Source organism: Vicugna pacos, chromosome 10 (genome assembly GCF_048564905.1).
Source record: "Vicugna pacos chromosome 10, VicPac4, whole genome shotgun sequence".
Classification (NCBI taxonomy): Eukaryota; Metazoa; Chordata; class Mammalia; order Artiodactyla; family Camelidae; genus Vicugna; species Vicugna pacos.
The window spans coordinates 10,958,706-10,985,116 of NC_132996.1; the positions used below are offsets into that span (position 1 = coordinate 10,958,706).

Sequence of the window (26,411 nt, forward strand, 5' to 3'; positions counted from 1 at the left end):
TCCCAAAGGTCAGAATAGCACCATTCTACAATGAATGGCCAGTGTCCAAACATACGACTTTTTGTTATTCAAACTGTCTTTAGTTTGTGAGCACTTCACTCACAATGTTGTTGAGAATTATGATATAGAAAGGAATTCAATTTTCTAAACAGCTTCCAAAAAAGAGACAGTGAGATTCTTACATTTCTGACTTGTACAATGAATTTGCAGAAATCTGAACCTTAATCCACAGTTTCTCCAAACCCAGTTGCTTCTATCATTCGTCCCTGGTGAAGTAGAATATTCTCACGATACATCTAGAAGCACAGGAAGCCATCTTACTCCTGGCGGAAACAGGCTCAATGGTTTTGCAAGTGAGCATCACATATGGAGACATGTGATGTGGTCATTTAGGTGGCTTCACGCTGCCGGGGCAGCCAGCCCCAAATTGCCCAACCAAGGTGAGCACGAAACATGACAAAGGAGCAAATCCCACCGCAGGCCTCCTTCCCTCTCCACAGAGAAAAGGAATTGTGCCTTCCTTCCAGGGGTGAGTGCCAGGAAACACGGCAACGTCGCTATTCCTTGGAGGGCATTATAGTGAAACAGAAACTGGAGGTCAGAAGGTTAGAGTAAACATGACTGAAATACGCATCAACCTTGGCTTTGTTTTTGGTAGATGTAGGAGGGTCTCATCTGTGACCCAACAGCTTAGCTGCTAAATTAACAAGTGAAAAACAAGCAGCATAAAACTTACTTAAAACTAACAGGGTTCTTTTGTCAGGCCCTTGATTTTTAAAAATACCAAGTTGGGGAAGATGACTGTGGAGACTCACTCTGGGAAGCGTAGAGCCCCTCAGCCGCTCTGTCTTCATGCCCTTCGTACTCCTTGCTGGACAGCTGCCTGTTGGCTGTCTCCAGGCGATCTGCGCAGAGAGAGGAAACGGTTACAGAGAAATGCATGCGCATCGAATTCATCCTCCAACCGAGGAATGACCTGGGTGCTGAGATCTGGGTAGGAAGAAATGCCTGGGCAGGAGCCCCAAATTGAGCACTTCTTGGGGAGGAACAATCTGTTGCAAAACATCAAAAGAAAAATCTTCAGACGCTCCGCGGTGCCTGTGTGCAATCTCATGCCAAGGGTGCGCCAGGTGCAGGCAGCCAAGAGCAGGCTCCTGCAAGGCCAGCCAAGCTCTGACTTGAAGTCCTCAAAAAGGGTTGAATCTCCTTGGCTTCAAACCCAGCCCTTGTCCAACCTGAACCATCAGCCCTATGCTTTAGCCAGCAGCTTCTAAAATTAAAGAAAACAATTAAGTACATACCAAAAAACAGGTCAAAAAGACCTAATGGATGAAGATTCTCCTCTGTGAGTTCTAGGTCTGCTCATGCCATTTGGTCAGTTTTCATATATTCAATGAAATCACTCAGCCTAACGAGTCTTTACTGAGTGTACATGGTGCCCAAGACAAAAGGGTTTGCAGTAACAGAAAAGGTAGGTTCCAGCTACAGACTCCCAGCACACTGAGTCTTTTGACACGAGGTAAATAAAAAAATGGCTTGGCTGACTGAAAGTGAAGCACGATTTCATGGGTCAACTCATTCTGCGTGTTGGAGGTTGCCAAGATTCTGCAACAGGGGGGCTCTGAGCTTTCAGGAAGTTGATATATATCTACTCTTTCTACAACTGTGGGCTTTTTTTTCCTCCAAGAGGGACATATGTCTAGCTCTGTCTACTAGACTACACTGAGCACATGTTAAGTGTTGGCTTTCAAAGAAATAATGCTACCAAATGCCTCAGCTTGATGTGGCAAGTGCTGTGCATCCAACATTGGTCTTTTCAGACATTTTCATTCGTGACATGAGTCACTGTTAAGTACTTTTAAAGCAAGAAGGAGCTGCACACCTCCCCCACTCCCCTTTCAAGGACTCATGCGTAGAGGCTGTCGCTTCTCAGGCTCAATCTGCAACCCTATAACCTACAAGGCGAAAAGAACACTTCCTGCTCTTTGGTGCCCTTCCTTAGGGGTTTGGAATTTACAAGGTTATCTAACACAACTTGGACCTGAAGTCAGGCTGTCAGTTACACAGGGTGGGGTTTAGGGTAGAGAAAACGTGAATGAACTTGACGTGCCTCGGAGGTCTCTGTTGAAATCATGGAGTCTTCGAATCTCGCCTTCGAGTTTATTTCTCATCGCCTTGTCCAGTGACTCTCGCTTGGTGGTAGACTTGACCAGGCTCTCATAGGCTTCCGAGATTCTCTGAAGTTCTTTTTCAAACTGAAACAAAGAAGCAGAATTAAAGTGGGACTTCTGACATTCTCATCCATGCCTTAGCTGTACTGAGCCTTGGACATTCTAAGTGTGAAGGCTGTATCTTCAAGGCAGCCTTCCTGCATCATAAGTTTCTTGTCTACCAAATCATGTAATCGACTTCACTCCCAAGGGCCATATTAGGATCCTGTAAATAAGAGGCTCGCCTGGACCACCTGATGTTTCCTTGTAATAGTCCCTCTGTACAAACATCAGGAAGGGGTGAATTTAGACATAACTGAAACCACTTATGTTCTGTATGGCAATTTATAACCATTATTGTTATTCCTAGTTAACATAAGGAAAATATGAAAGTACCGGAAAACTAAAAGACTACAACTAGAACCCACATTTCCTGACTCCAGGTACAGCGTTCTCCCTGAGACCCTCCCACTCATCCCCAAAGGAACAGAAAATCCATATGAAGACAGGCTTCATCGCTTAGCGTCGTTACCCCTTTGTCTATGAAATTATCTCTATAAAGGACTAATGGATTTGTATCTAATTGTAAACCAATGTGTACTATAGAAAACCTCTGTATAAGAGGATTGAAAGACAGAAAGACATCGGACTAAAGCTGCTTTTTATAATTTGAAAAGACACATGCACCCCACTGTTCACGGCAACACTATTAACAATAGCCAAGACATGGAAACAACCTAAATGTCCATCAACAGATGGCTGGATAAAGAAGTTGTGGTATACACACATATACACACACACAGTGGACTACTATTCAGCCATAAAAAAGAATAAAATAATAAAACTGCTTTTTTTTTGTATTTCACTAAATTGAGAGCTGTAACTGCAAGAGCCTGTAATCTACAGCACACACAAACCTGTAAAATGCAGCTGCAACTATTATAACAGGAGTCTAACATAACGTACGTTTTGAAGTAGGTATCAATAAATGCCTACTGCTGTGTAACAGAAGTGTAGGAGAAAGAGTAGAGTGCCTGCAAACCAGGCGCAGCAAAGCGGCAGGGCCGAGGATGCGAGCGCCCCCCTCCGGGCACCAAGAGACCTGCACCGTGTTTTCAGTTCCTCCGCAGGAGAGCTATGTCACCAGAAGCCAGGCATTCCAACAGTCTGCGCCCCAATTGCCAAGATCAGAAAGTCCCTCCTGAGACTCTTCCATCTCCTAACAGATACCTCTTGTACACTTACTATGTGTCTGGGTGCCGAGAATACAGAAATAAGGCAGATACAGAGCTGGCCTGTGAGCAGATACACACGCTAGTGCCATGTGACAAGGGGTGTGGTGGTTTAATGCGGTGGCAGCCTAGAAACAAAGCCATTAATTTTACAGGGATAAGAAAAGATTTCTTTCAAAAGGACTTCAGAGAAAATGCCATTCAAAATGAATCTTGAGGGATGAACAGGAATTTGCCAAGCATAAAAGAAAAGGTCAAAGGGCTTTGGAATTCTAGGCAGAAGACAGGGTGGGAGCCAAGACAGAGGCACGAAGGAAAGTGTGTGTCTCTGACCCGACACGTGGTCCAGGGATGAGAGCAGGGGGCAGGTGGCAGAGGTGAGAGCCCAAAAAGGGGCTTTATGGGCAAAGAGAATTATGAGGGTGGGAGGGCTTGGGGGAATGGCGGTGGGGGGAGGGCAACGTAATCTTATCTGAGATTTTACAGAGATCAAACTGAAGGATGTGGCTGCAGGGTGGGCGTAGGGAGAGGAGGCAAGAGAAAGGAGTCCAGGAGAGAAGCTAATGAGAATAGTTCAATGCCAAGGGCGTGAACTACAACAAGCAGAAGGACAAATCCCAAAGACGCTGAGGAGTAGAAGCCATAGGGCTCAATGACTGGTCCGGATGGTAAGGGAGGAAGAACTCAAAGACAGCACAGACATTCACAGCTTAGAAGACAGAGTCATAATACTTAACCAGGATAAGAATGATATAACACCATTTGCAGCAACATGGATGGACCTAGAGATTATCACACTGAGTGAAGTAAGTCAGACAGAGAAATATAATCACATGCTGTCACTTGTATGTGGAATCTTGAAAAAAGGAGACAAATGAACTTATTTACGAAACATAAAGAGACTCACAGACATGGAAATTTATGGTTACTAAAGGGGAAAGGGGGAAGGAGGGATAAATTAGGGGTTTGGGATTAGCAGATACAAACTACTATATGAAAAACAGATAAATAACAAGGTCCTACAGTATAGCACAGGAACTATATTCAATACCTTGTAATAACCTATAATGAAAAAGAGTATGTATGTGCATGTATAACTGATACGTTATAACTATGCCGTACACCAGAAACTAACACAACGTTGTAAATCAACTATACTTCAATAAAAAATAAAATAAAATAAAAGATCAATGATTATAAGAAAAACAGGTTTACCAAAGAAAGAAAACCAGTCTGGTTTTGGAAGTACCACATCTGCGGTGCCTGGAGAACAAGGGGACGAGGATCACCAGCTAGCAGGTAAGACACAGGTCTGAAAGTCGGGAGAGCAGTTGTGTCACTATGTACAAGTGACAAGTGAGGTCACAAAGTGGAGACCATTTAGAGGGAATCAACGGAAGAGGAGAGGGCCAAGGACGGGGGCACCAATACTGCAGGAGCAAGAGGGGCAGGAGAAGCGGGGAAGGAGACTGAAGCCAAAAACTTAAAGTGGAAGAGAGAATGTGGTGAACATCCCAGAGGTCACAATGGAGCCAAGACACATCTGAGAAGGGGGTGGATGAAGAGGCCACTTCTGCTCAGTGGCCTCCAACCATCACCAAGGCTCCTTTTGGTACCATGGGATTTTCCCAAAGGCCTCCTAATGCCAAAGTTGCTTCTTCCTTGGTCCCCTCGTTTCAACAAGGCCTTTCGATCTCTTCCAAAGATATCATGAATTATTTTGGTCATGTGGCAGCAGAAAGAACAGCATGCCCTGAATCCCGTTGACAGTCCTACCGCAAATTATGTTCTTGCCTTTTAATTTTGTTTTCAAAAGAGATGGCTCCAAAACATACTACCATTTCTCTGCACATTTCATCTGCAAAAAGGTGGCCTTTGTTTTCGGACAGATGGGCATGTGGCAGGGACAGCGCCCATCAAGACCGAAGGCTTCAAGGCATCACCAAGGAAGCCGAGAGCACCCTGAGGTGCCCACTGGGAGACGGTGCTCATGCCTCAAGCCCAGGACAGCCAGGAAGCCGTCCTCAGCCGGGCCACTTGAAGGAACTTTCCTCCACCTGATTTCACAGTACTTCATCTGCTGTGTTCATCTGACCGGAATTCGGATGCACTTTGTGTCTCTGATTTGACTGTCAACTCCTTGAGGGCAGAAATAGCCCTGAAAGCCTTAGACCTGTGCCCTCCTCAGTACAAAAGCACCACCCGACGAGTCAGTCTTGAAATTTACTTGACATTTACTTCCTGACTACCTTTTCCAGAAGTCTGCCCAGCAGTGAGCTTCTCTTCCCTGGCAGCATTCAAGCAAAAAAGAAACAACCTCCTTTCAGACACACGAGGCGAGGGCTCCTAAGGGGTGGGAGTCTGGGCTAGAATCAGTTTAAGAATTTGAAGTCCACAGCTGAATGGTTTCGGACCACACCCTTTTCTCCATATCCCCAGGTCCAGGACACCCTAAGTCCCCCTGATGGGGGTCAGAGGTGAAGGGAGATGGGATAGGCTGGCTTTGATATAAAAACCATCTGGGCCAGTTCAGAGACTGAGTTATGGTCGTAGGAAGAGGACCCGGGTTTGCCTTCACAGCTCCCATCCTCCCTTCCAGCCTACGTGTCAGAAGCTCTTAGGCCAGGCCACAAGAGCCCCTGAAATCTCTCAGGGAAGCGTGCTCTGGCCCAGAAACAGCTCCGTGGAGAGAGCGCTGCTGCCGTGAAGCAAATGGGCAGAGGAAACCTCAGCCCCTCCCAGATCTGGGACACCAGAGTGTTCCCTTTGCATCACAGCTCAGGGACCCACAGGATCGGAGACAGGCCTGCCATCCGAGCCACAGAATGCCCAATCACAGCCACCGCTGTTCGCAACAAAAGAGGGTCTTCGCTAAAGCCAAGCCTGGGGAACCATAAATGTGTGGCCCTCTCCCCTCCAACAGCCAGTCTAAGCCCTGATGGCTTCTGAGGCCAATGCACTCAACAGCCCACAGTCTGGTCCTGCTACAACTTCTGTCCATTAATTATGTTTCAGGGAAACTGGGAGGAAAAAGCAGCAAAATGGCCAAAAGGAAATGATGAAAAACCACCGCTCTTTCCGGGGGTCCCTGGCCATCATTCCAGCACTAACAGGGATAATCACCACCTTGGGCCGCTCTGGAAACAGGGACTTCATTTCTAGGCAGTGCTCTGCCAGCTGAGTTCAGTTGCCATTTCGTGCTGTGTCCCTGGCACAGCGTGCACAGGCTAAGGCCCGCAATTAAAAATCCATCTATTTTTGGTTCTGTCCTGACCACGAAGCTCCGTGATGCTCCTAGGGCTATGAGGAGAGATTCCAGATGGGATGTTCCGGCCGGCACAAGCCAGCCCCGTGTGTGGTTCCCCCAAAGCGGGGGTCATTGCCACCGAGGAGTCAAGTCACCTCCTCCGACGATCCCCTCCCCAGACCCGAGGCTTAAATAAGCAGCCACTGAGACACAGCGGGGCAGCGAGGTGGGGCCGAGGGAAGGCCCGGGACCACGACGCCTCGGAACACAAGCCTGGAAGTGCTAAGTCACAGATTTCATGCTGCTCTTCTGTCTCTGGGTCCTGGTTGTTGAGAAGAGCTATGGAACCAGTGATGAATATGGCACGTAGCCATCAAATTCTGAGTTTTCACAGACTCTCGGACATAGAACACAAACTTATGGTCACCAAAGGGGAAAGGAGGGGATAAATTGAAAGTCTGGGATTAGCAGATACAAACTGCTACATTTAAAACAGATAAACAAGGTCCTGCTGTAGAGCACAGGGAACTATATTCAATATCTTATAGTAACCTATAATGAAAAAGAATATGAAAAGGAATATATATATATAAAAACATGTATAACTGAATCACTATGCTGTACACCAGAAATTAACACAACATTGTAAAACAACAATACTTCAATAAAAAAAAAAGGATCTTGAGTTTTCAAACTGACAATTCCAGTTTGACATACGACAGACAAATGAAATGTAATATTTAGAGAACCATTCAAAATATTCAAGGGCCTGAAGGAGTTCTGGATTCCAGGAAGGACATAGCTCTTGATTTCTCTCCTTTTTCAGAAGTCACCAAAATCCTTGCAGCCACCAAGTTGAAAAATCACCCCCCATGGAGGGAACTTATCACTGGGAGGCTGATTCTGTTTTTCAAAGTAGAAATGGACATCAACACAACACCAAGAAGGAGGATGTATATTACAGGCCAGTAAAAAGTATATTTTAATAAAGGCAGTCAGTGAAGAATAAGACCTTCCAATTTCTGCAGCCTCCTTGTAACTTAAAAAACATCCACACAGAAGACCGAGAACCAACTCTGCCCTCAGGCAGGTCTGCACAGCTCCTGGACACGTCTGCCACTGAGTTTTTCAAGGAGAAGAAATCACTGATTTTCCAGGAAGTGCTGAGTTGGCCCTTCCCAACTTTCAGACTACCAGAAAAGCTGCTGCCCCAGGAGACGTCAGAGGCAAGCTGGGGCCTGAACAGTGACTTACAGACAAGACCAGGAGCCAGCACGTGTTTCCCAACTTTCAAGGGTGCGACTGGGGCCAGGAGCGAGGCCGCCGCCATCCTCAGGCAACCTATTGGTTCCTGGCTCTCATTTGTTCTCCTCTAAGAAAGGCAACCAGATCTCTCGGGGTCAAGCCTGGTCTTGCCATCAGGGAGCTCCAGACCCCCTCAGTAGAGGCGGGTCCTGTCCGTGAAAGACTGCGGCTTCCAACCCATCACTACCAGCCATTTGCTGCCAGCCTCAGGAAATCAGAGGGGCCAACTGCTCTGACATTCCGGACAGCAGAAAGGCCAGGCTTCACCTGAGAGATCAACACTGAACAGTGAACAGGTGGGCCAGCCAGAAGCACATCCTGTCAGACGGAGCCAAAAGGCAATGCTTCCGTAGTCAGCTGAGTTTCCACTCCCACCCTTCCTCTTTACCAAAGCCCTTGACTGCCCAAGACAGAGCAGGCACCTAGACTCCTATGAGATGACTCCTACCTCACATGCCTCCTCATCTCCAGAAAGGAAACTCAAGTGCCCTGTGGCTCTGCTGCCCCCAAACATCCTATGACTTTTGCCCCCCTCATCTCATCATTTCTACCTGCAGCATTTCAGGTGCTGACATGTGGCTCATCACGAAATCACTGCCCAGAACAGTTCACCCTCGCTGAATGCTCTCCTGTTGATTTTGGCTTTCAGCATAAAGCCCTAAGAATGAAGGGCTGCCGAAAATGCTAACATTCCCACGATTATGACCCAGGCTGGAATTACGCAGCATCTCCCCACCTGGTAAGTCACAAGCAGGAGGAGAGCACGCAGTAACTCGTCCTCGGCCCTCCGTGCTGAGACATCGCTGCTTTCTGCAGAGAACAGCTGATGAAACAAACATGGCAGTCACAAGGTTCCTGTCTGAGATCCCAGATTTAAAGGCAAAACCTGTCTCTCTCAACTCTGGGTTACTCTCAGTGTTCCCTCTTCCACACTGTCCATCTGGGGAAATGCTACTTAGCCTCTGAGTCTCAGGTCCGAGGCCACCTCTGCTGCACCCCTGGCACCCCCTAGACGCTCCACTGCAGGTTTAGCTTAGGCTGCTCTCCCCCTTTTGACTCTTAAGTTCCTCTGAAGCAGGCGCCGTGGCATATTTATTTTTGTCTCCCTGAAGCCTTGCACAGTGCCTGGCATAAAATGGGATCTAGTTTAACATTGGCAAGGGAGTCAGTGAGTCCACCCCTCATGAGCAGGTGAGGAACTGTGTCCTTTCCACAGCATCCTCTCCCTCCCCTCCCCTCGGGAAGTCACGTACCTTGTGGAGCTTGTCGGCATTGTCATAGTAACCCTGAAGCTCCTGGTGCAGCACCCGGTTCTCCTCCGTCAGGATCTCCACCATCTGCTGGGCTCTCTCCACGATCGCAAATGCATCCGGACCAAGCTGCTGGCTGGGGGAGGCGGCGGGCGGGGGCTGCGGGGTGGCCAGGGTCATCGGGGGCGGAAGTGGCAGGGACACCGAGTGCAGTGGCCCGCTGACGGAGGAGTTCTGGGAGGACATCGGGCTGTGCTGCTGTGCCGTAGACGGGAAAGGAAGCTGGCATGGGCGGCTGCAAGGGAACGGAAGACCGGCCGTCAGAGCCCAGGGTGACAGGAAAGAGGAAGGAAGCCCAACAATGTGGGCACCGTGGATGGCTTCCACTGGCAGGGGTCATCATCCATGCATATTCCAAGCTGTTTGAGTGATGCAGCTTCAGTCCTCCACTCCACGGATATTTAACGTGCTCTCCCTCTGAATCAGCGCCGTTTGGGCCTAGACAGACAGGGTCCCTGCTCTCGTGAAGCCGACGTTCTCGGGGAGAGAGACCGGTGTGCCATCCAACGATAAACAAGCAAAGCCAGGTACTGAAAAGTAAGGAGCCCTCCCTGGAGAATAAGGAAGAGTGATGGGACAGTGACAGGGAAGGACGGGGAGGCTGCTTCCCACTAAAAAGGCAGGGAAAGGCTCTCTGAGAAGCAGACGCTTGCGCTCAAGTCTGAACGACAGATGCGGAGGGAAAAGTGGTTGGGGGCAGCGGGGAGAAAAGTGGGAAGAGGTGTATTCCAGGTAGAAGGCTGTGAGCGAGACCCAAGGCAGGACTCAGCAGGAGCAGACCGAGTGGAAGAAAGCAAGTCAAGCACAGGCAGCCAGAGCAGCACAGGGTAGGGACAGCGGGACGGGCACAGGACGTAAGCCAAGGCCAGGCCTTCCCTGAGGGTGCAAAGGGAAGCCAGTGGAGAAGCTGCCTCCACTCTGGGTGGTGTGCAGATGCGATGTACAGAGGCAAGGATGGACCAAAGGTACCATTCAGCCACACACACACACAAAAATGAAATAACGTCATTTGCAGCAACATGGATGGACCTAGAGGTTACCATACTAAATGAAGCAAGTCAGGCAGAAAAAGACAAATATCACATGGTATCACTTATATGTGGAATCTAAAAAACGACACAAATGAACTTATTTACAAAATAAAAACAGACTCATGGACATAAAAAACAAACGTATGGTTACCAAAGGGGAAAGGAGAGGCGAGGGATAAATTAGGACTTTGGGATTAGCAGATACACACTACTGTATATAAAATAGATAAACAACAAGGTCCTACTGTATAGCATGGGGAACTACAGTCAATATCTTTTAATAACCTGTAGTGAAAAAGAATATGTACAGAACATGTGTAACTGAATCACTATGCTGTACACCAGAAACTAAAACAACATTGTAAATCAACTAATTCAATTAAAAAGAGAGAGAAAAAAGAAAGGAAGGAAGGAAGGAAGAATGAACGAACCAACGGTGTCCAGTGAGGAGGACTAGTGGAGGCTCACAGGGTTGTAGCAGAAGAGGAACAGGAGATGGAGCTGGGGGTATTTAATGTATATCATAGGTGGGGAGAGGAAAAAGTGACAAAAAATTTTAAATCACTCCTAGATTTCGGGATCTACACAAGTGGGCAGGGGTAGCATTTTAATGAACTGGGAAAGTCTTGGGAAAGGAACAGATGTTTTGTGTTTTGATTTGCTGAAGGTCTGAGGATGGTGAGTCTGATTGTAGCCACGTTAAAAAGAACATAGAGAGGTGTCCCTTATGGTTCAAATTCTGGGCACTAGCTGCTAGATTCGAAACCATGTGTCTCCATCTCCTGCCTCCCCTCCCGAACGATCCTCTCCTCACCAGTCTGCTAACCTGTTTCACAAGAATCACTCTGTTTTCTTTCAACCTAAGCCAAGGGCTCCTAACAGCTTCTACAGGTGTAAACAGCAAAGACATCTGGCTCTCCAACCACAGCGCTGCTCTTCTGCAGAGACTTGTGGAAACTAGTTTTCTTTCCTTTCTTTCTTTTTTAATTAGGTTTACTTATTTATTTTTTAATTAAGTTTATTTATTTATTTATTTTTAAACAGAGGTGCTGGGTATTGAACCCACGACCCTGTGCATGCTAAGCACGTGCTCTACCACTGAGCTATACCCTCCTTGCCAGAAATTAGTTTTCTTGTTGATCCCTTCACAACCTTTACATCTCAGTCTGGGAACTGGGGTGCTAAGAATTACCAGCGACCCGCCAAATCAACATCTGGCATCCACGGGCTGAGTCCTCTGGAGATCCAGAGATTTCCACTCCGTTAACAGTCTCCTCCGTCCCCTCCCGTTACTTGCGGCCAGCCACAGCCGAAGCTCAGAACTACCCCTCTTATCCTGGGAGGTCATCTGGCCTTATGTTTCCTTGTAAGTATACTTGCTGGAATGTTTCTGGACCCTGTCAGCCTCCATAGCTCTCATTTTCAAGCATTTCTTACAGCCAGGATTTCTCTGAATGATGACTCCTGGCAGCTCAATATCAAACCGGAGAAAGAAATTTGGCAAAGGTCCCCTCAGCCCTCCCTACATGGAGATGCAGATATTCATAAAGAGGACCTCAGAACAGACCCAGCGGATCCCACCAGAGGCCCGGCCTTGGTCACCAGCATCAGAGCACTCCACTGGGGCTCAGGAGAGCGTTCCCAACTCCATCTCCTTACGCCTTCCATCCGGGTGTCCCGTCCCGTTCATGTCAAAGCAGCTGGGCTCTAAGGCCCCCGAGTCAAGGTACAGAACCCTGGAGCTCAATGTGGCTCTTTATTCCTTAAGGGAGCTTCAAAGGATAGTGCCACGGATTTCAGAAAGGAATGCGGTCAGTGGGGAGATGTAAACCCTCCCCTCTCCCTCCCTCTCCAAGCCTCTTACACAACTCTCTGGCCATCTCACTAGAAAGAAAATGTTTCTGCATTCTGAGAAATCTGTGCGCCTTCCACACTGAAGTGTATGTGACTATGTCGTCCCGTGCATATGAGGAGGTCTGGGTGTACGAGGTCCAACCCTTGCGTGCCATTCATGATGCCCAAGAGAGACACCATGCTTGTTCTTTGTGTTGGGTGATAGTGGGAAGAGAGGACCAAGGAGGTGGGAATGGGTGTCAGCCTTTGAATCGAGGTGGTGTAATTTGTGGTTTTTTGTATCTTGCCAAGGTAACCTCTTTCCATGAAAAATGCACCGTAGGATTTAGCCAGGCGGTAGGAATGCACTTAACTCAGTAACAGATCTGTGGTTTTTTGGGTCCACGCCTGATGGGAGTTCCTGTAATCTGGGGTGAAAGTTGGGCATCGCGAATGGCTCCCAAGGGTTGGGCACAGATGAAGCATCAGGCTTGCCTCTGACCCAGGCAGCTTCAGACTGGGGCTTCTACCATTTAACATTTCTTGGGCTCTGGAATTTGGAACCGACTTAATGGTCAATGATGGGCTTATCTTCCGGGTCATCTTTTTCTGTTATAGAACAAAAAGGACATGTTTTCTTAATGCCAGCCTAAGTCATCCATGACAGTGACTAGTCACCTGAGTGGCCAGGCAGGAAAAGGGTGTTTGCCAAGCTCAGGGACAGAAAGAAAGGGTTTTTCAAAATGGGAAATCTTTTAATCAACAGAGAACATTGGTCTCACAAAATAACTCAGTTACACATTCAAGCAGCATCGGATTACAACGGACGAAGAGCAGGCAGAAGAGCAAACCTCTGTCCCTGGGCTCCGCTGCTCAGCCCGCTGGGGCTGTGGGCTCGGAGGTCTGTACAAGGCGGATCAGGCTGAGCGTAAATGAAGGGGACAGAAAATTTCACACACGATCGTACCAGTGCCACAAAACAATCTATCTTCAGCTTCCAAAGATAACGCTACTGATCAGGTATCAGCAGGGTAAACCCATCCTAGTAATGGGGACACACAGAAAAGGAAAAACGAGGGGATGGGAACCAACATTTATTGAGAAACTAGCTGTGAAGAGAACTCTAACCTACAGTTGTGCACTAGTGAGCCTCTTCCGCTGTTAGAATGTGACGGCACAGCTCGGTTATTCGACATCAGGTGTCTCGGTTTCCTGGGACTGCAGGCCACTCAGCTCACTGTGCAAGGACTTACGGAGTTAACATGTATAAAGCCGGGCACAAATTCAGCTCTGAACAAGTATTAGCTATTGTCACCATGACTATAACTATTGTCATCTGCATCCCACAGCACCTAACACAGAAAACAACCCCTCTTCCTAGTGTAATAATTTCTTCAGTTTTCCGTTATCTTTATTATAACAAAGCTGATGCTTTTTTTTAGTGCTTGTTGCTCTGTCTTCTGTGTATGTTGCACTGAAAAGGTTAATATTTAATGTTTTAATTTATTTTGTGTGGTAAGTTATTTTTGATTTCTGCAATGCATTCATGTGATGAGCAGTTCTTTCCCTTAATATCTGAATTATATTTATTTAAAAAATAGTGAGCAATATAAAATGCATTTGTGTTTTTCAGTAATGTGTACTGTTGTTCAGTTTGGAAGGATAAACGAATGAACTCTTTTTTTCCTAAAAAAAAAAAAAATATATATATATATATATATATATATATATATACACACACACACCTATTTTTAATATTATATTTTATTTAAATATATTATTTAATTGTTCACACATGTGTTTCTTACTCTAATGATTAGCACGCATGTTTTTTGAGGGTAGGAAATTATGACTTATACTAAGTTGGCCCCCAATAAATGTTTGTCAATTGATTTGGCCCCTCAGCCCAAGAGCAAGTCCTAACTTACACCATATACGCTTGACACACTTTCCAACAGTGGCTCAGTCTTCAACATTGTATTACTAACTAAGAGACCGCTGGTATTTAGATTTGTGCTGGATAATACATGCAGAATCTCAAATTATGACACTGCCAATATAATAACATAGCCACTGCCTTTCTCACGTATTGGGAGGTCACAAAACGCAGCTCAGCGCTAGAGTGACAATGCTATTTGGATTGAGGAAATGAGGTCATTGGTGACAGCCAACCTACCGTCCATTTGCCTCTCTCTGCGAACAACAAGCCTTCACAAACAAGCTTAGTTAGACCTATGTGTTTACACCATCCTAAATGGGCCATGAATAGCACTTTATAGCCACTGTCATTTCATTCTCACAAGCTTGGGCATTCACTGCTCTCATAACCATATACTATTATCCTATTTTTAAAGTATGCAAACTAAGGCTCAGAGGATTCAGGAACCAGAGATCTGAGTCTTTACAGAGCAAAATGATAGGCCAGGAGCTGGCAGTCTGACCCCGCGTGCTCCCGCCACACCAGAGCTACGGCGCCGTGCGGGGACAGAGTACTGCTCCTTCTTAGCGGGTCTCTTTTCTCTGTTTCTGCTTCCCTCTAGCCATGTGACCATGGGCAAGTTTTTAACTTCTTCACCTTTAAATGGTGATAAGAATAGTACCCACGTCACAAAGTTGTTATGAGAATTAACTGAATTAACTGAGATAATGCATAGAAAGCATTGCACCTACTGTCTACTGTTAGGAAAGTACTTAATAACTGATGACCTCTGCTATCATCACACACCGCTAACAGGGTTACGAGAAAGGCAAGGGAGAAACGCGCCCATGGCTGTCCCTTCCTCCTCCAGTACTATGTGTAAGAATCACCGTCCCTAATACTAAAGCCTCAGTGAGGAATCAAAGCAAACGCCAACACCATAGGATCCTCTACTTCTGAAGCGCTTTGCTGCAATGCGATGCACAAGACCCTAGTGTCAAGGTGACGCTCGTATATGTCAGGGAACTGTCTCTTGAACACAGATGCTCACTTCCTTCTGGATCTGCGCTGTCTAGAGCAGCAGCCACGACCACGTGTGGCTACTGGACACCTGAGATGTGGCTTGTCTGAACTGAGATGTGCAGTGGGTATGCGATGCAGAGCAAAATCTGCAGACTTAGTACAAAAATTGTAAAATATCTCATTAATGGTTTCTTACGTTGATTACCTGTTGTGATGACAATATTTTGGATATAACGGGTTAACTAAAACATGTATTTTAAAACTATGTTTTTAGGTGGGGGAGGGAAAGATTAGAAGTTTGGGATTAAGAGATTCACGTTACTATATATAAAATAGGTAAACAACAAGGATCTACTGTATAGTATTGAGAATATATTCAATTTCTTGCAATGAGCTGAAATGGGAAAGAATCTGTATATATATATATAACAGAATCACTTTGCTGTACACCTGCAACTAACATTGTAAATCGATTACACTTCAATAAAAAATAAGGATTTTAAAAATATATGTTTGAAATGGGTTAAATAAAACATGTTTTTAAATTAATGTCACCTGTTTCTTTCAACTTTTTAAAATTGTGGCTCTTAGAAAATTTTTATATTTCTGTTCTATTTCTGTTGGACAGCTCTGCTCCAGTCCATACTGCACGGACACCAAAAGGCCTCATTTTCGAGACAATTGCAGAATTCAGTGAGCATCAGGGCAATTCATGCGAACAGACCAGCAGTGCTCACTCTATTGCCCCCAGATCCCCAAGCATCAGTGGTGACCAGCAAGCTATATTCAATATATCAAACTGTTTATCTACAATTATGCCAGCATTCTAACATTTTAAAAATACGGTTTGTGTAACTGGCAAAAATTTCCAAAACACAACAGGAAAAGAAACATCAATGGATAAATAGATGAAGGATGTGCTCAAGTAATTCAAAAGAGAAAATGCAAACAGCTTGCATTTTCCAAAGCAAACTTATTAGTAGAGAAATAAATCAAAACAACTTTTTTCAATTTATCAACATTGACAGTTCAGTAAAACAAGAGTTTACTGAGCCTCTAAGCAATGATTCTTTTAAATTCTCAACTTACAAGACATATTAGGATTTCACCTGAGTAAAAAATATGTAGAAAAAATGACTGGAAGAAACTATGACAAAATGTCAGGATGACACTCTCCGGGTGATGAAGTTATGGATTTTTTTTTACTCTTCATATTTTTCTGTTTTTATGTAAATTTAACATGAACATGTATGGCTACTAAAAAAATTCCATTATCTAAGCAATATGTGTACATGATAGAAAGATGAGAAAATCAAGGTAAGCAAAAAGAAGCCACTGTTCATGTAATAATCAAAGAAAGTAAACACAATGAAATAAAAGAATTTTCAGATGAAATGAAATAATAAAAGCTTTCTTGGCTGTGAAGTTCAAATTTTAAGACTTCTCACTCAGTAAAAATACCTCATATTTACATACAGCTTTCCAACTTACAGTATTTTTTTAAATGAAGTATATTCGGTTACAATGTGTCAATTTCTGGTGTACAGCACAATGTCCCAGTCATATGTATACATACATATATTTGTTTTCATATTCTTTTTCATTAAAGGTTATTACAAGGCATTGAATATAGCTCTCTGTGCTATATAGAAGAAATCTGTTTTTCTAATCTATTTTTATGTACAGTGACTAACATTTGCAAATCTCAAATTTATAATCTCCTGACTTCAAAGCAACACAGTGAACAGGGCACTTAACAGTGGTTGTCTCTGGATAATGGGACTGCAGGTAATTTCTGTTCTCCTTCTTTTTCTTTTCTTGGCGGGTGGCAGAAGTGGGAGTTATTTCTAGATTTTCTACAATGAACATGTTTCATCCATGTAAGGAAGAAAATCAGCTGGTTTTCGGAAAAATCAGCTGTAACAAGTTGCAGAGAAGGAAACTGAGGCTCTGAGAACTTATGCAATTGGCTACAAAATAGAAGAACCAGGACTCAAAACCCTTCAAATCTTTCCCCAAACCCCTCTGGTTTGCAGAAACACAAGACTCATCAATGTTCACGTTGAGACTAGACTCTTGGGTAAACTAAGATCAGAATCACTGCTGTGCAGATGGTGATGGATAATCCTCCTGCTTGGGGAAGCCACTCATCTAATGCGTTACAGCTGGAATTGTGCTAGATTCCCTGAGAAAGTAGCCTGAACTTGAGCCGAGCCTTTGAAATTCCCATACCGCAGAGCTGCTTCTCACCATAAACAGGGCACTTTACTTGGCTCATCCAGCTATAATTCAGCTTAAAAACTGTAGAAACCCATGAGTTCTAATGCTGACATTCAAAACATATATTTAGCTGGTGGAAGTTAAATAGGGCTCCCCGGCTTCATTTTTGTTAAGGGCAACCCGTAGTTCTTAATCCCATATAGCCTTGGGTCTGGCTCACCTTTTGGCCCCACCTAGCAATTCATTTCCCTAACTGTCTACACTGCAAATCACTGCTTTGGAAACACACTCCGAAAATTCTCGTTCCTCCTCCAGCCATTTACAACTCAAAGTAAGACGGGGGATCACCAAACATCCTTTCTTGTACTACAGAACATTCCAAACCTCACGCCCACCCAGAAAAAGACCTGCTCCTCAGCAGGTCCCTTTAGGCTCGTTCACAATGTAAACTGCCCTCGGGCTGCACTGCTGCCCCGACGTGGGTTCCTGGGGAGAGGCGGTCTCTCTCTCTCCAATTTGCCACATGTGCTCCTGACCTGTGTCCGCTTTGCTCCCCGCCTCCTCCCTGCACTGTCTTCTGTTCTGTTCCCAGAGAATGTCAGTAACTTTGACTCTATGCTAAATAAAACCAAAGCAGAAGGTTTTTCTAGGGGAAAACACACAGCGCTTTTTTTTTTTTTTTAAGGAAAACATGAGGGATTTGGGAGACTGGTCACATCACAGGTTCCCTCCATTAACACGAGCAGCCCCTGCTTTGATGGGAAGGATGATGGTGGTGATGGCTGGCCTGGGAAGACGAGGCGCAAGCTTGCTCTGTGGAAGGGGACCCACAGCACCGCTGGCTCTGACATCATCTTATCAGAAGATGCTCATTTCAGCCCAGGACAGAAGGGCTGGGTCAAACACCACCATTCCACATTTTTATTAAGTATCTACCTCTATGCCAAGAATAAAACTAATACATTCACAGATGAATAAGTATTAATACCCAGTTACCACTCTTCTCTGCTTCTGGGAAGCTAGTAAATCAAACCCCCTTTGCTGAACAGGCAAGATTCAGCCAAGAAAAAGGGCAAAAAAAAAAAAAAAAAGCAAAGGCAGAAAGAGAATGCTCCTTTCACTGACAGGAGTCGTTTTCAGTCTTTTTCCCAAGCTGATCCTGCCTGAAACATTAAAAAACCATCCAAATCATTCAAATAGCACTTATCATCTTCCATCCCTGCCACCTTCTGCTAAAAACAGGCTAAAGCAAACAAACAGCTCCACCCCGGTCCCCGACCTCCAAATGACGGCAAACCACAGGCAGACCACAGCTTGCAGCCTACAGCCATCAGCAAGCTCCAGTCTGCTCCCAAGTCTTCCGAGATCGCTGGAGAGAAGGCGTATCCTGGTCCTCCCGAAAAAAACAGGTGGGCAGAGTGGGGCTGGACATCAGGGTGATGTAAAAATCTGATTAGAAAGTCTCTGCTAAGTGACACTGAAGGACACCTGAAACCTCTGACAGTGGTCGAGTGCTTGCACTCAGGGGAGAGGCCACGTGTCTGAGCTGGTGCCCGGGACTTTCACCTCTCCCTCTGAGCCTGTTTTTATCACACCATAGATCCCCACATCATCAGTGGGGCTATTAACAGTCCCCACCCCTAGAACTGTTGTGAATATGAAGGCAGGTGAGCCACCCGTGCCTGGCGCACAGTGGGCACTTGAAGGCTTAATCCTGCTGATGCCACCCCCGCCTCTGCTCCGTTACCTGCTGAGGGAGGAGACGGAGTTCTAGAAACAGGAAAATCAGGGCAAGTTTGAGGAAAACAGGTTTTAGTTTACTCTGAAGCCATTAAAATATATAGATCATATGAACAAAAAACACCAAGGGCCAATTTTCAAAATCAAATCAATCTAACTAGTAAAATATATGCCCCCCCATTAACTGAGCTAATAAGTGCAAATTAAAATAAAAACTTAACACAATCTGCCTATTACATTAGCCAAGTTTTATAACTTATGACTAATGTTGGTCCAAGGGCAGTGAGACAGGCACTAGAATGTCTTTACAGATTTGTCTGATATCAAGTCATTAACTGTTTGCTACAATTTACCCAATGATTTCCTTTCTAAATAATGATTCCCAAAGAAATAAACTGAAATATGAAAAAAGTGATATGCATGATGATAGTCACTTCACTATTTATAGAGAAAACGATGTAAATTATACACTTTGTGAAATGTTACAGCAGCAATAAAAACGATGGTTATGAAAACAATTAGACATTGCAGAAAAAAAGCTTGTAATATGATATTATGTTAAAAAAGCAGATACCAAACTGAATATAATCTATGATTATAACATGAAAAAATTAATTTGTACAGGAAAAAAGTGAATAGTGGCTGTATTAAGAAAGTGGAATATTTTAAGTAATTTTTTTACCATCTTCAGTTTCCACTTTTAGAAATATGGACAGATTTCTCTGGAAAACAAACATGCCTTTGACTAATATACTCCAAACTGCTTTGATAAAAATCAGACCATCCACTGGTATTCATTCCTGCATTCACTTCCATTAACAGTACAGTCAGCCTGTGCCAAGTCACTACTTCTGGACCTGGTCTGTTTCCACAAAGTGTGGCAGAGTTAATATCCAAATGCTTCCTTTTATTTTTTTTAAGCCTAATTCTCCACAGAACGACCTGTCCAGTTCTCACCTTGTCCTCATTTGTATCCATTTCCACTTTCAGGATGTAGGAAAAGAAAATGGCACAGGAACAAGACCAGAGCCTTTATCCACGGCCGGCTCATGTCTCCTGGAGGTCCCCACTGGCTACCTCAGTGGGGCGTGGTCGCCCTGGTCCCCCCACCTCCCCAGCCCCGTGAGCTCACTCATGAAAAGGGCCAAGGTGGGCAGGTCAAGGTGACCTTGACGGGTGGCTCTCCATGGAGTTTCCCATGAAAGGAGCCCATGACCCACCCCACACCTCCATCTGCGGCAGATCAGAGCAGGTGAGAGAATCTGTAAGCCATGGGGAGTCAGTAATGAAGGCAAGAACTCCAAGTTCTTACTCCTCTTATCTTAAGCTCTGTGCAGTTTGGACCTTTCCACCTCCAGGCAAAAAGCAGTGAAGTCTCAACATCGTGGTGGGTTGGGTCAGAGCACTGACCGTTCACAGCACCCTCAGCCCGTTTCTGCAGCGCGAGGCCAGGACGTGGACCCCGTGATCTCAGTCAGAGGCCTCTCCGCGTCCAGGAGTCTGTGAGGTGTCAGCCCACAGCCTGCAGCTTCCCAAACCACCATTAGTGACAAACTGATAACCCAGCAAGCACCAGGGAATGTGTCAGTGACATTAAAAGGAGCCTTGCTCTCCTCTTGGGTGGAAGAGAACTTGAACGTCACGTACTGCTGAGCTTCAGCCCCAACGCTGGGGGTTCAGGCCACACTGAATGTGACTGAAGCAGGACTGGTGTGGATGTGGCCATGCTTACCCCGCAGCCAGAGGCTGGGCTGCTGGAGCCACGCTGGCCCAGCCTCAGTGGCCTGTCTGTTACGTCCTCTGGGACATTCTGATGTGTCGTGTCAACCCAGCTGCCCAGCCTGGCTGTCGGCTCAGATCCCTCACGCTTTTCTTTTTCTGACGTCACAACTTTGAGGCACGTGACCCCGTCTGCAAACAGCCGGGGAGCCTCCGGGAAGAGCCGCCCTCTCCCCCTGACCGGGTCTCCCTCTCGCGTCGCACCGCCCACTTCACACACTGTCGTTTCACAAAGAGCGGAGCCGAGGAGAAGGAAGGGGGCGTCGTCTGGGGAGATTTTCCCTTAACGTCACACTCAAGGGGCTGAATTAAATGATTAGGAAAAAGCGAGAACCGCCACGAACCGAACTCTGACCGGACTCTGGGATAAACACCATGGACGATCGTAAACAACTCGCGTAAATCAAGGCGGCGCTAATACCAGGGACTTGAAGACTCATTTTCTTCCTCCTCAGACCTGATAGCCTTTGAGTTTACATTTTCCTGGGCTCAAGGTGTCATAAAAGAGTAAAATCAAGAGGCGCCCCCCTCACCAGACCCCGTCTTCAATTCCCAGTGGGGTCAGACTGTGCCTGCTTCAGAAAAATGAGTTCTTCATTCACAAAACGGAAACAGACTCACAGACAAAGAAAACAAACTTATGGTTACCGGGGTTGCGGGGGGCGGGGGGAAGAGGGTGGGAAGCGATAACTGGGAGTTCGAGATTTGCAAATATTAACTGCTATGTATAAAATAGATAAACAACAAGTTCATACTGGATAGCACAGGGAACTATATTCAATATCTTGTAGTAATCTACAATGAAAAAGAATATGAAAAGAAACATGTGTGTGTGTATGTATGGCTGAAACGTTATACTGTACACCAGAAACTGACACAACACTGTAAACTGACTAGACTTCAATTTAAAAACAGTACAAGCTGCCGCCCGTCCCAGGCCTGGAGGTGGAGACGGCGCCTCCCAGCTGACATTCTCCACCTAATGCAGGGAAACGTGTCAGCAGCTGGGAAGTGACGGGCAGGTCGGCCAGCTCGCCCTCCCTGCCAAGGCCCGGTGTCCCTTTGCGGAAGACGTTCAGCCAAGGTACGCTCTGCAGGCAGCCGTGGGGGTTGTTCCGGGGGTGGGGGAACCGCTCCGATTTAGAAACAGATAAATAAAGCCCTGGGTGAGAACGAAGACATATCCATTAACAGGCAGCAGCCACTTGTCTGCTCGTGCTCCAAGCTCTCCTCGAGCAAGCTCAGCACGTCTAAATGCTGACAATTCCCAAATTTGTATCTCCAGACCCAATTTCTCTCCTGAGACCTTGTTTTCCAATTGTCTTATTTCCAATTACCCCATTATTCCTCAACTTCCCTATCTGATCAGTCATTAAATCCTGCCCATTCTATTTCTCTTAGCCCATAATGCTCCCCTATAGCGACGGCCTTAAACCTCAGCTACCCTCACCAATTCTTATCCAGACAGTTGAAACTGTCCCCAGAAGTCCTCATGGCCTCCAGCCTCCCTTTCCTCTAATTCATCCTTCACTCCACTGAAGTCAGCCTATTAAACATCCACATAGTCTCCACTTAGAAACACTGGTTTTCCCAATTAATAACAGACAAATTCTAAACTCTTCAGTATGATTCTCAAAGATCTTCACCAACTTTCCTGTCCAAACACACCTTTTGCCACTTCCAACCCCACCCTGCCCCACCAGGGCTCTGCGTTACCGTAGCTCATACCAGACAAAACCTCCTAAACTTTCTGTCTAAGGAAATAGCATCCCGGGCCCCCCAAAAAGAAAAGAAATGGCATTCCCCTGTGTCGTACCTACTACTTCACCTCTACCCCATAACTCTCATTTGTTCTTCAAGACCCAACTCAAATGTCACCTCCTCTGGGCAGCTCTCCCCAGTCCCTCCAGTGAGAGCCATACCACCCTCTCTGGTCCCTTGACGTTCTCTGCAAATTTCGATCCTAAAAGAGCACGCCGCACTGCAAGGATCTGTTCAGATGCTGGTTCCTCCTGAGACAAGGCTGGAAGGACCCTGAGGGTAGGAGCCATATCTTTATCTCCAAACCAAGTACAGGGCTGCACAGAGCACACACTCAGTAAGTGTTGTTGAATCCATCAGCCAGTCTTAAGAGGAGTTAGGGTAATGCAGCAAAAGAGATCTGGACGGTCAGGATACTGGAGCCTAGCTCCAGCTGCCCCAGGGTCGCGCATTGTGGGGGCTTATTAACCTCTCTGGGCTTCAGTTTCTCATCTGCTGCACACGGTGGTGGGACTATATGACTTCTGTGGTCCCTTTAAGTCCTCTGTTTTAGGGTTCAGACTACTTTTTCTTTGAAATCTACAATGAAAAACGACTATAAAACTCTATGGTAATAACACGTTCCAGGAGTTTGGATACTCTCCGCGACGCCAGCCAGGAAAATCACTGCTTTGCCAGACCATTAGGCCGAGCTCCCAAGGACGGCCAACAACAGAGGCCCCTTCCCTAAATTCACAAATCCCCAGTTGCCTTCTGTTACCTTTGGAGAAAATCCCCAATTGCCCTTTGTTCTGTTTCACTCTATGTATTTTGGCCAAAAGATGGCTTATTAAATATTACACTCAAGAAAAAAACCAATGGCAAAAACCTAACATGCCTTGAAAATAATGAGTGCTAAAAGCATGCGTTACATCACTAGGCTTACTGTGGAAAACAGAAGAGAAGTTCCTCAAAAAAACTAAAAATAGAACTACCATATGACCCAGCAATTCCAATCCTAGGTATATATCTGAAAAAAACAAGCACACTAATTCGAAAAGATACACACCCCAATGTTCACAGCAGTGTTATTTACAATTGCCAAGATATGGAAGCAACCTAAGTGTCCACCAACAGATAAATGGATAAAGAAGATGTCGTCTATAAATAATAGAATATTACTCAGCCACTAAAAAGAATGAAATTTTGCCATCTGCAGCAACATGGGTGGACTTGGAGGACATTATGCTAAGTGAGATCAATCAGACAGAGAAAGACAGATACTGTATGATAACACTTATATGTGGAATCTATAAAATACAATAAACTGGTGAATATAACAAAAAAGAAGCAGACTTAGAGGCAGGACAAATTAGTGGTTACAGTTGGGAAAGGGAAGTGGGTAGGGGCAAGATGGTAGTGGATTAAAAGATACAAACTATTAGGTATAAAATAAGCTATAAGGATATATTGTACAACATGGGGAATATAATCAGTATTTTATAATAACTATAAATGGACTATAACCTTTAAAAATTATGAATCACTATATTGTACACCTGTAACATATTATAATATACATCAACTATACTTCAATAAAAAAAATTTTAAATTGCTTTAAAAAACTCTCTAGGCTTGATAATCACCTCGTTACCCCATACTCTGGGGGTGGCTGGTACCTCAGGACGGCCACTTCTGTCCTCGCAGGCTGCGGGGCAGGGTAAGGCTTGGCCATATCATGCAGCATCCCAGGGTGCTGGTCACTGTAGAAAAGTCCATGCTCCTGGGTCTTGCTGACGGGGGACACCATCTGCTTGGTCTTGAAGGGGTACTCGGGTGGAGGACCTCGGGGGTCCAGCACTTTAGCTGCAGGCTGGGCTGGGGAGGGCCCCCCTCCCGCCTTGAACCCCTTTCCGTTCCCTGAGCCAGGGAGGTGTTGCTTGGCACCGTTCCTCTCCAACGACAGCTGCATGATCCTCTCGCTGAGAGAGCGGACGTGGCCCTGCTTCAGTTCCTTCAGCGCCTCGTCTTTGTGCGCCTGTCCGCTGTTGGCACGGTTCACCGTGGGCCTGCCCTCCGTCCGGGCCTTCTGACTGGGGCCCCCGGCCATGTAATAACCGTGACCCACCACCCCCTGCTGCTGCGGCTGCGGCTGTGGCTGCTGCCCCCGGAAGAACTGGGACTGGGCTTTGGCCTCCTCGTACGTGGGCAGCTCCTCGTTGTTCTGCTGGGGCTGCGTGGACCGGACTTGTTTCTCCATCACCGTATTGTCCACCTGGTGTTCCTGACCCTGCGGCTCCTGGCGTGCCGACTGGTAGACCATTTGTGGGTCTTCTTGAGTGAGGTTTTCCGTGGAAGAAAAGCTGTTGGCAGGGTGGGCTGTTCCTGCACTCCCTGTGGCCTGGTGCTGAATGGCCAGCAAGTTCATGTTCTCGGTCGGGGTGCCATACCGCAGTTGCTCCTGGATCAGCCGCTGTAACACTGTTCCAGCTGCCGCATCCTCGGAACCTCTCATTTCCACCTCTGAGATCCTCGGGAAGTTCGGGGAGTGGAAGTTACAAAGAGGATCCTCAACTAGAAGATAAACACGGGAAAAAGAGATCAGGCTGTTCCACGGGAACATAGGTTTGGATGAACGAGGTGAACAAGGAACTTTCTAATGACAGTGGCATTTAAAGATTTCAAACACACCATCGCCCTCATTTACCCTGTGGTTTCTCTGGGAAGCTTTCCTCCAATTCAAAGGGACGCCCCTGTGCTCCCTTCCCTCGCCTCCTGCTGCCTCCTTGACCTTGCTCAGGCCTTTGGGCTTCCTTTCTCTTCAAGCTCCCAGCTGGCCCCTTCTCTTCAGCATATAAACAGGCCAAGTCTTTCCCATCTTAAAAAAATTACAAGCAAAAACCAAAACCAAACAAAAAGAAACCACCTTTTCACGGCCCTACGTAAACCTCTAACTGCCACCCCGTCTCTCTCCTTCCCTCCTCCTCTTCTTACTTATTCTTTTTTTTTTCTTTTTAGTGTTTTTTTGGAGCTGGGGTGGGGGAGGCAATTAGGTTTATTTATTTGATTATTTTTTTTAATTGGAGGTACTGGGGATTGAACCCAGGACCTTGTGCATGCTAAGCACCCATTCTACCACTTGAGCTATACGCTCCCCCTGCTTCCCCCTATTCCTGTTTATTCTCAGAAAGCAATCTACACTTGCCATCTCCCCTTTCCAAACGCTCCATCCACTGCCCTCCCCACCACTCTGATTAGTAATCAAGCTCAGGGAGAACTTGCCAGCTTAACTTTTCTGAAGCATTTCGCATGTTGATCACCTACTCTTTTTTTTTTTTTAACTGAAGTATAGTTGATTTACAATGTCATGGTAGTTTCTGGTGTACAGCATCATGATTCAGTTATATGTGTATGTATATATATATTCTTTTTCATTATAGGTTATTACAAGACATTGAATGTAGTACCTTGTGCTATCCAGTAGGCCCTTGTTTATCCAGTTTATATATAATAGTTTGTATCTGCTCATCCCAAACTCCTAATTTATCCCTCCTTCCTCCTTTCCCCTTTGGTAACTGTAAGTTTCTTTTCTATGTCTGAGTCTCTGTTTTGTAAATAAGTTCATTTGTATATTTTTTTTTTAGATTCCACATATAAGTGGTATCATATGATATTTGTCTTTGTCTGACATTTCACTCAGTATGATAATCTCTAGGTCCATCCATGTTGCTGCAAATGGCATTGTTGCATTCTTTTTTATGACTGAGTAGAATTCCATTTTATATATATATACACAACTTCTTTATCCAGTCATCTGTCCATG

General features: G+C 45.7%; 1 protein-coding gene across 9 annotated transcripts in view; it reads right to left on the reverse strand.

Moving 5' to 3' along the window:
* The window catches only part of AMOTL1 (angiomotin like 1), a 155,480-nt gene that overhangs the window by 39,281 nt on the left and 89,788 nt on the right, over positions 1 to 26,411 (reverse strand). For all 9 annotated transcript variants that reach the window (XM_072968954.1, XM_015241304.3, XM_072968953.1 and 6 more), the window contains 4 exons: positions 24,235 to 25,162; positions 9,248 to 9,539; positions 2,111 to 2,255; positions 816 to 905 (listed from right to left, as the gene is read on the reverse strand). In XM_072968954.1, coding sequence (XP_072825055.1) covers positions 816 to 905; positions 2,111 to 2,255; positions 9,248 to 9,539; positions 24,235 to 25,103 — 1,396 coding nt within the window. In that variant the 5' untranslated portion in view covers positions 25,104 to 25,162. The remainder of the gene's footprint in view (positions 1 to 815; positions 906 to 2,110; positions 2,256 to 9,247; positions 9,540 to 24,234; positions 25,163 to 26,411) is intronic.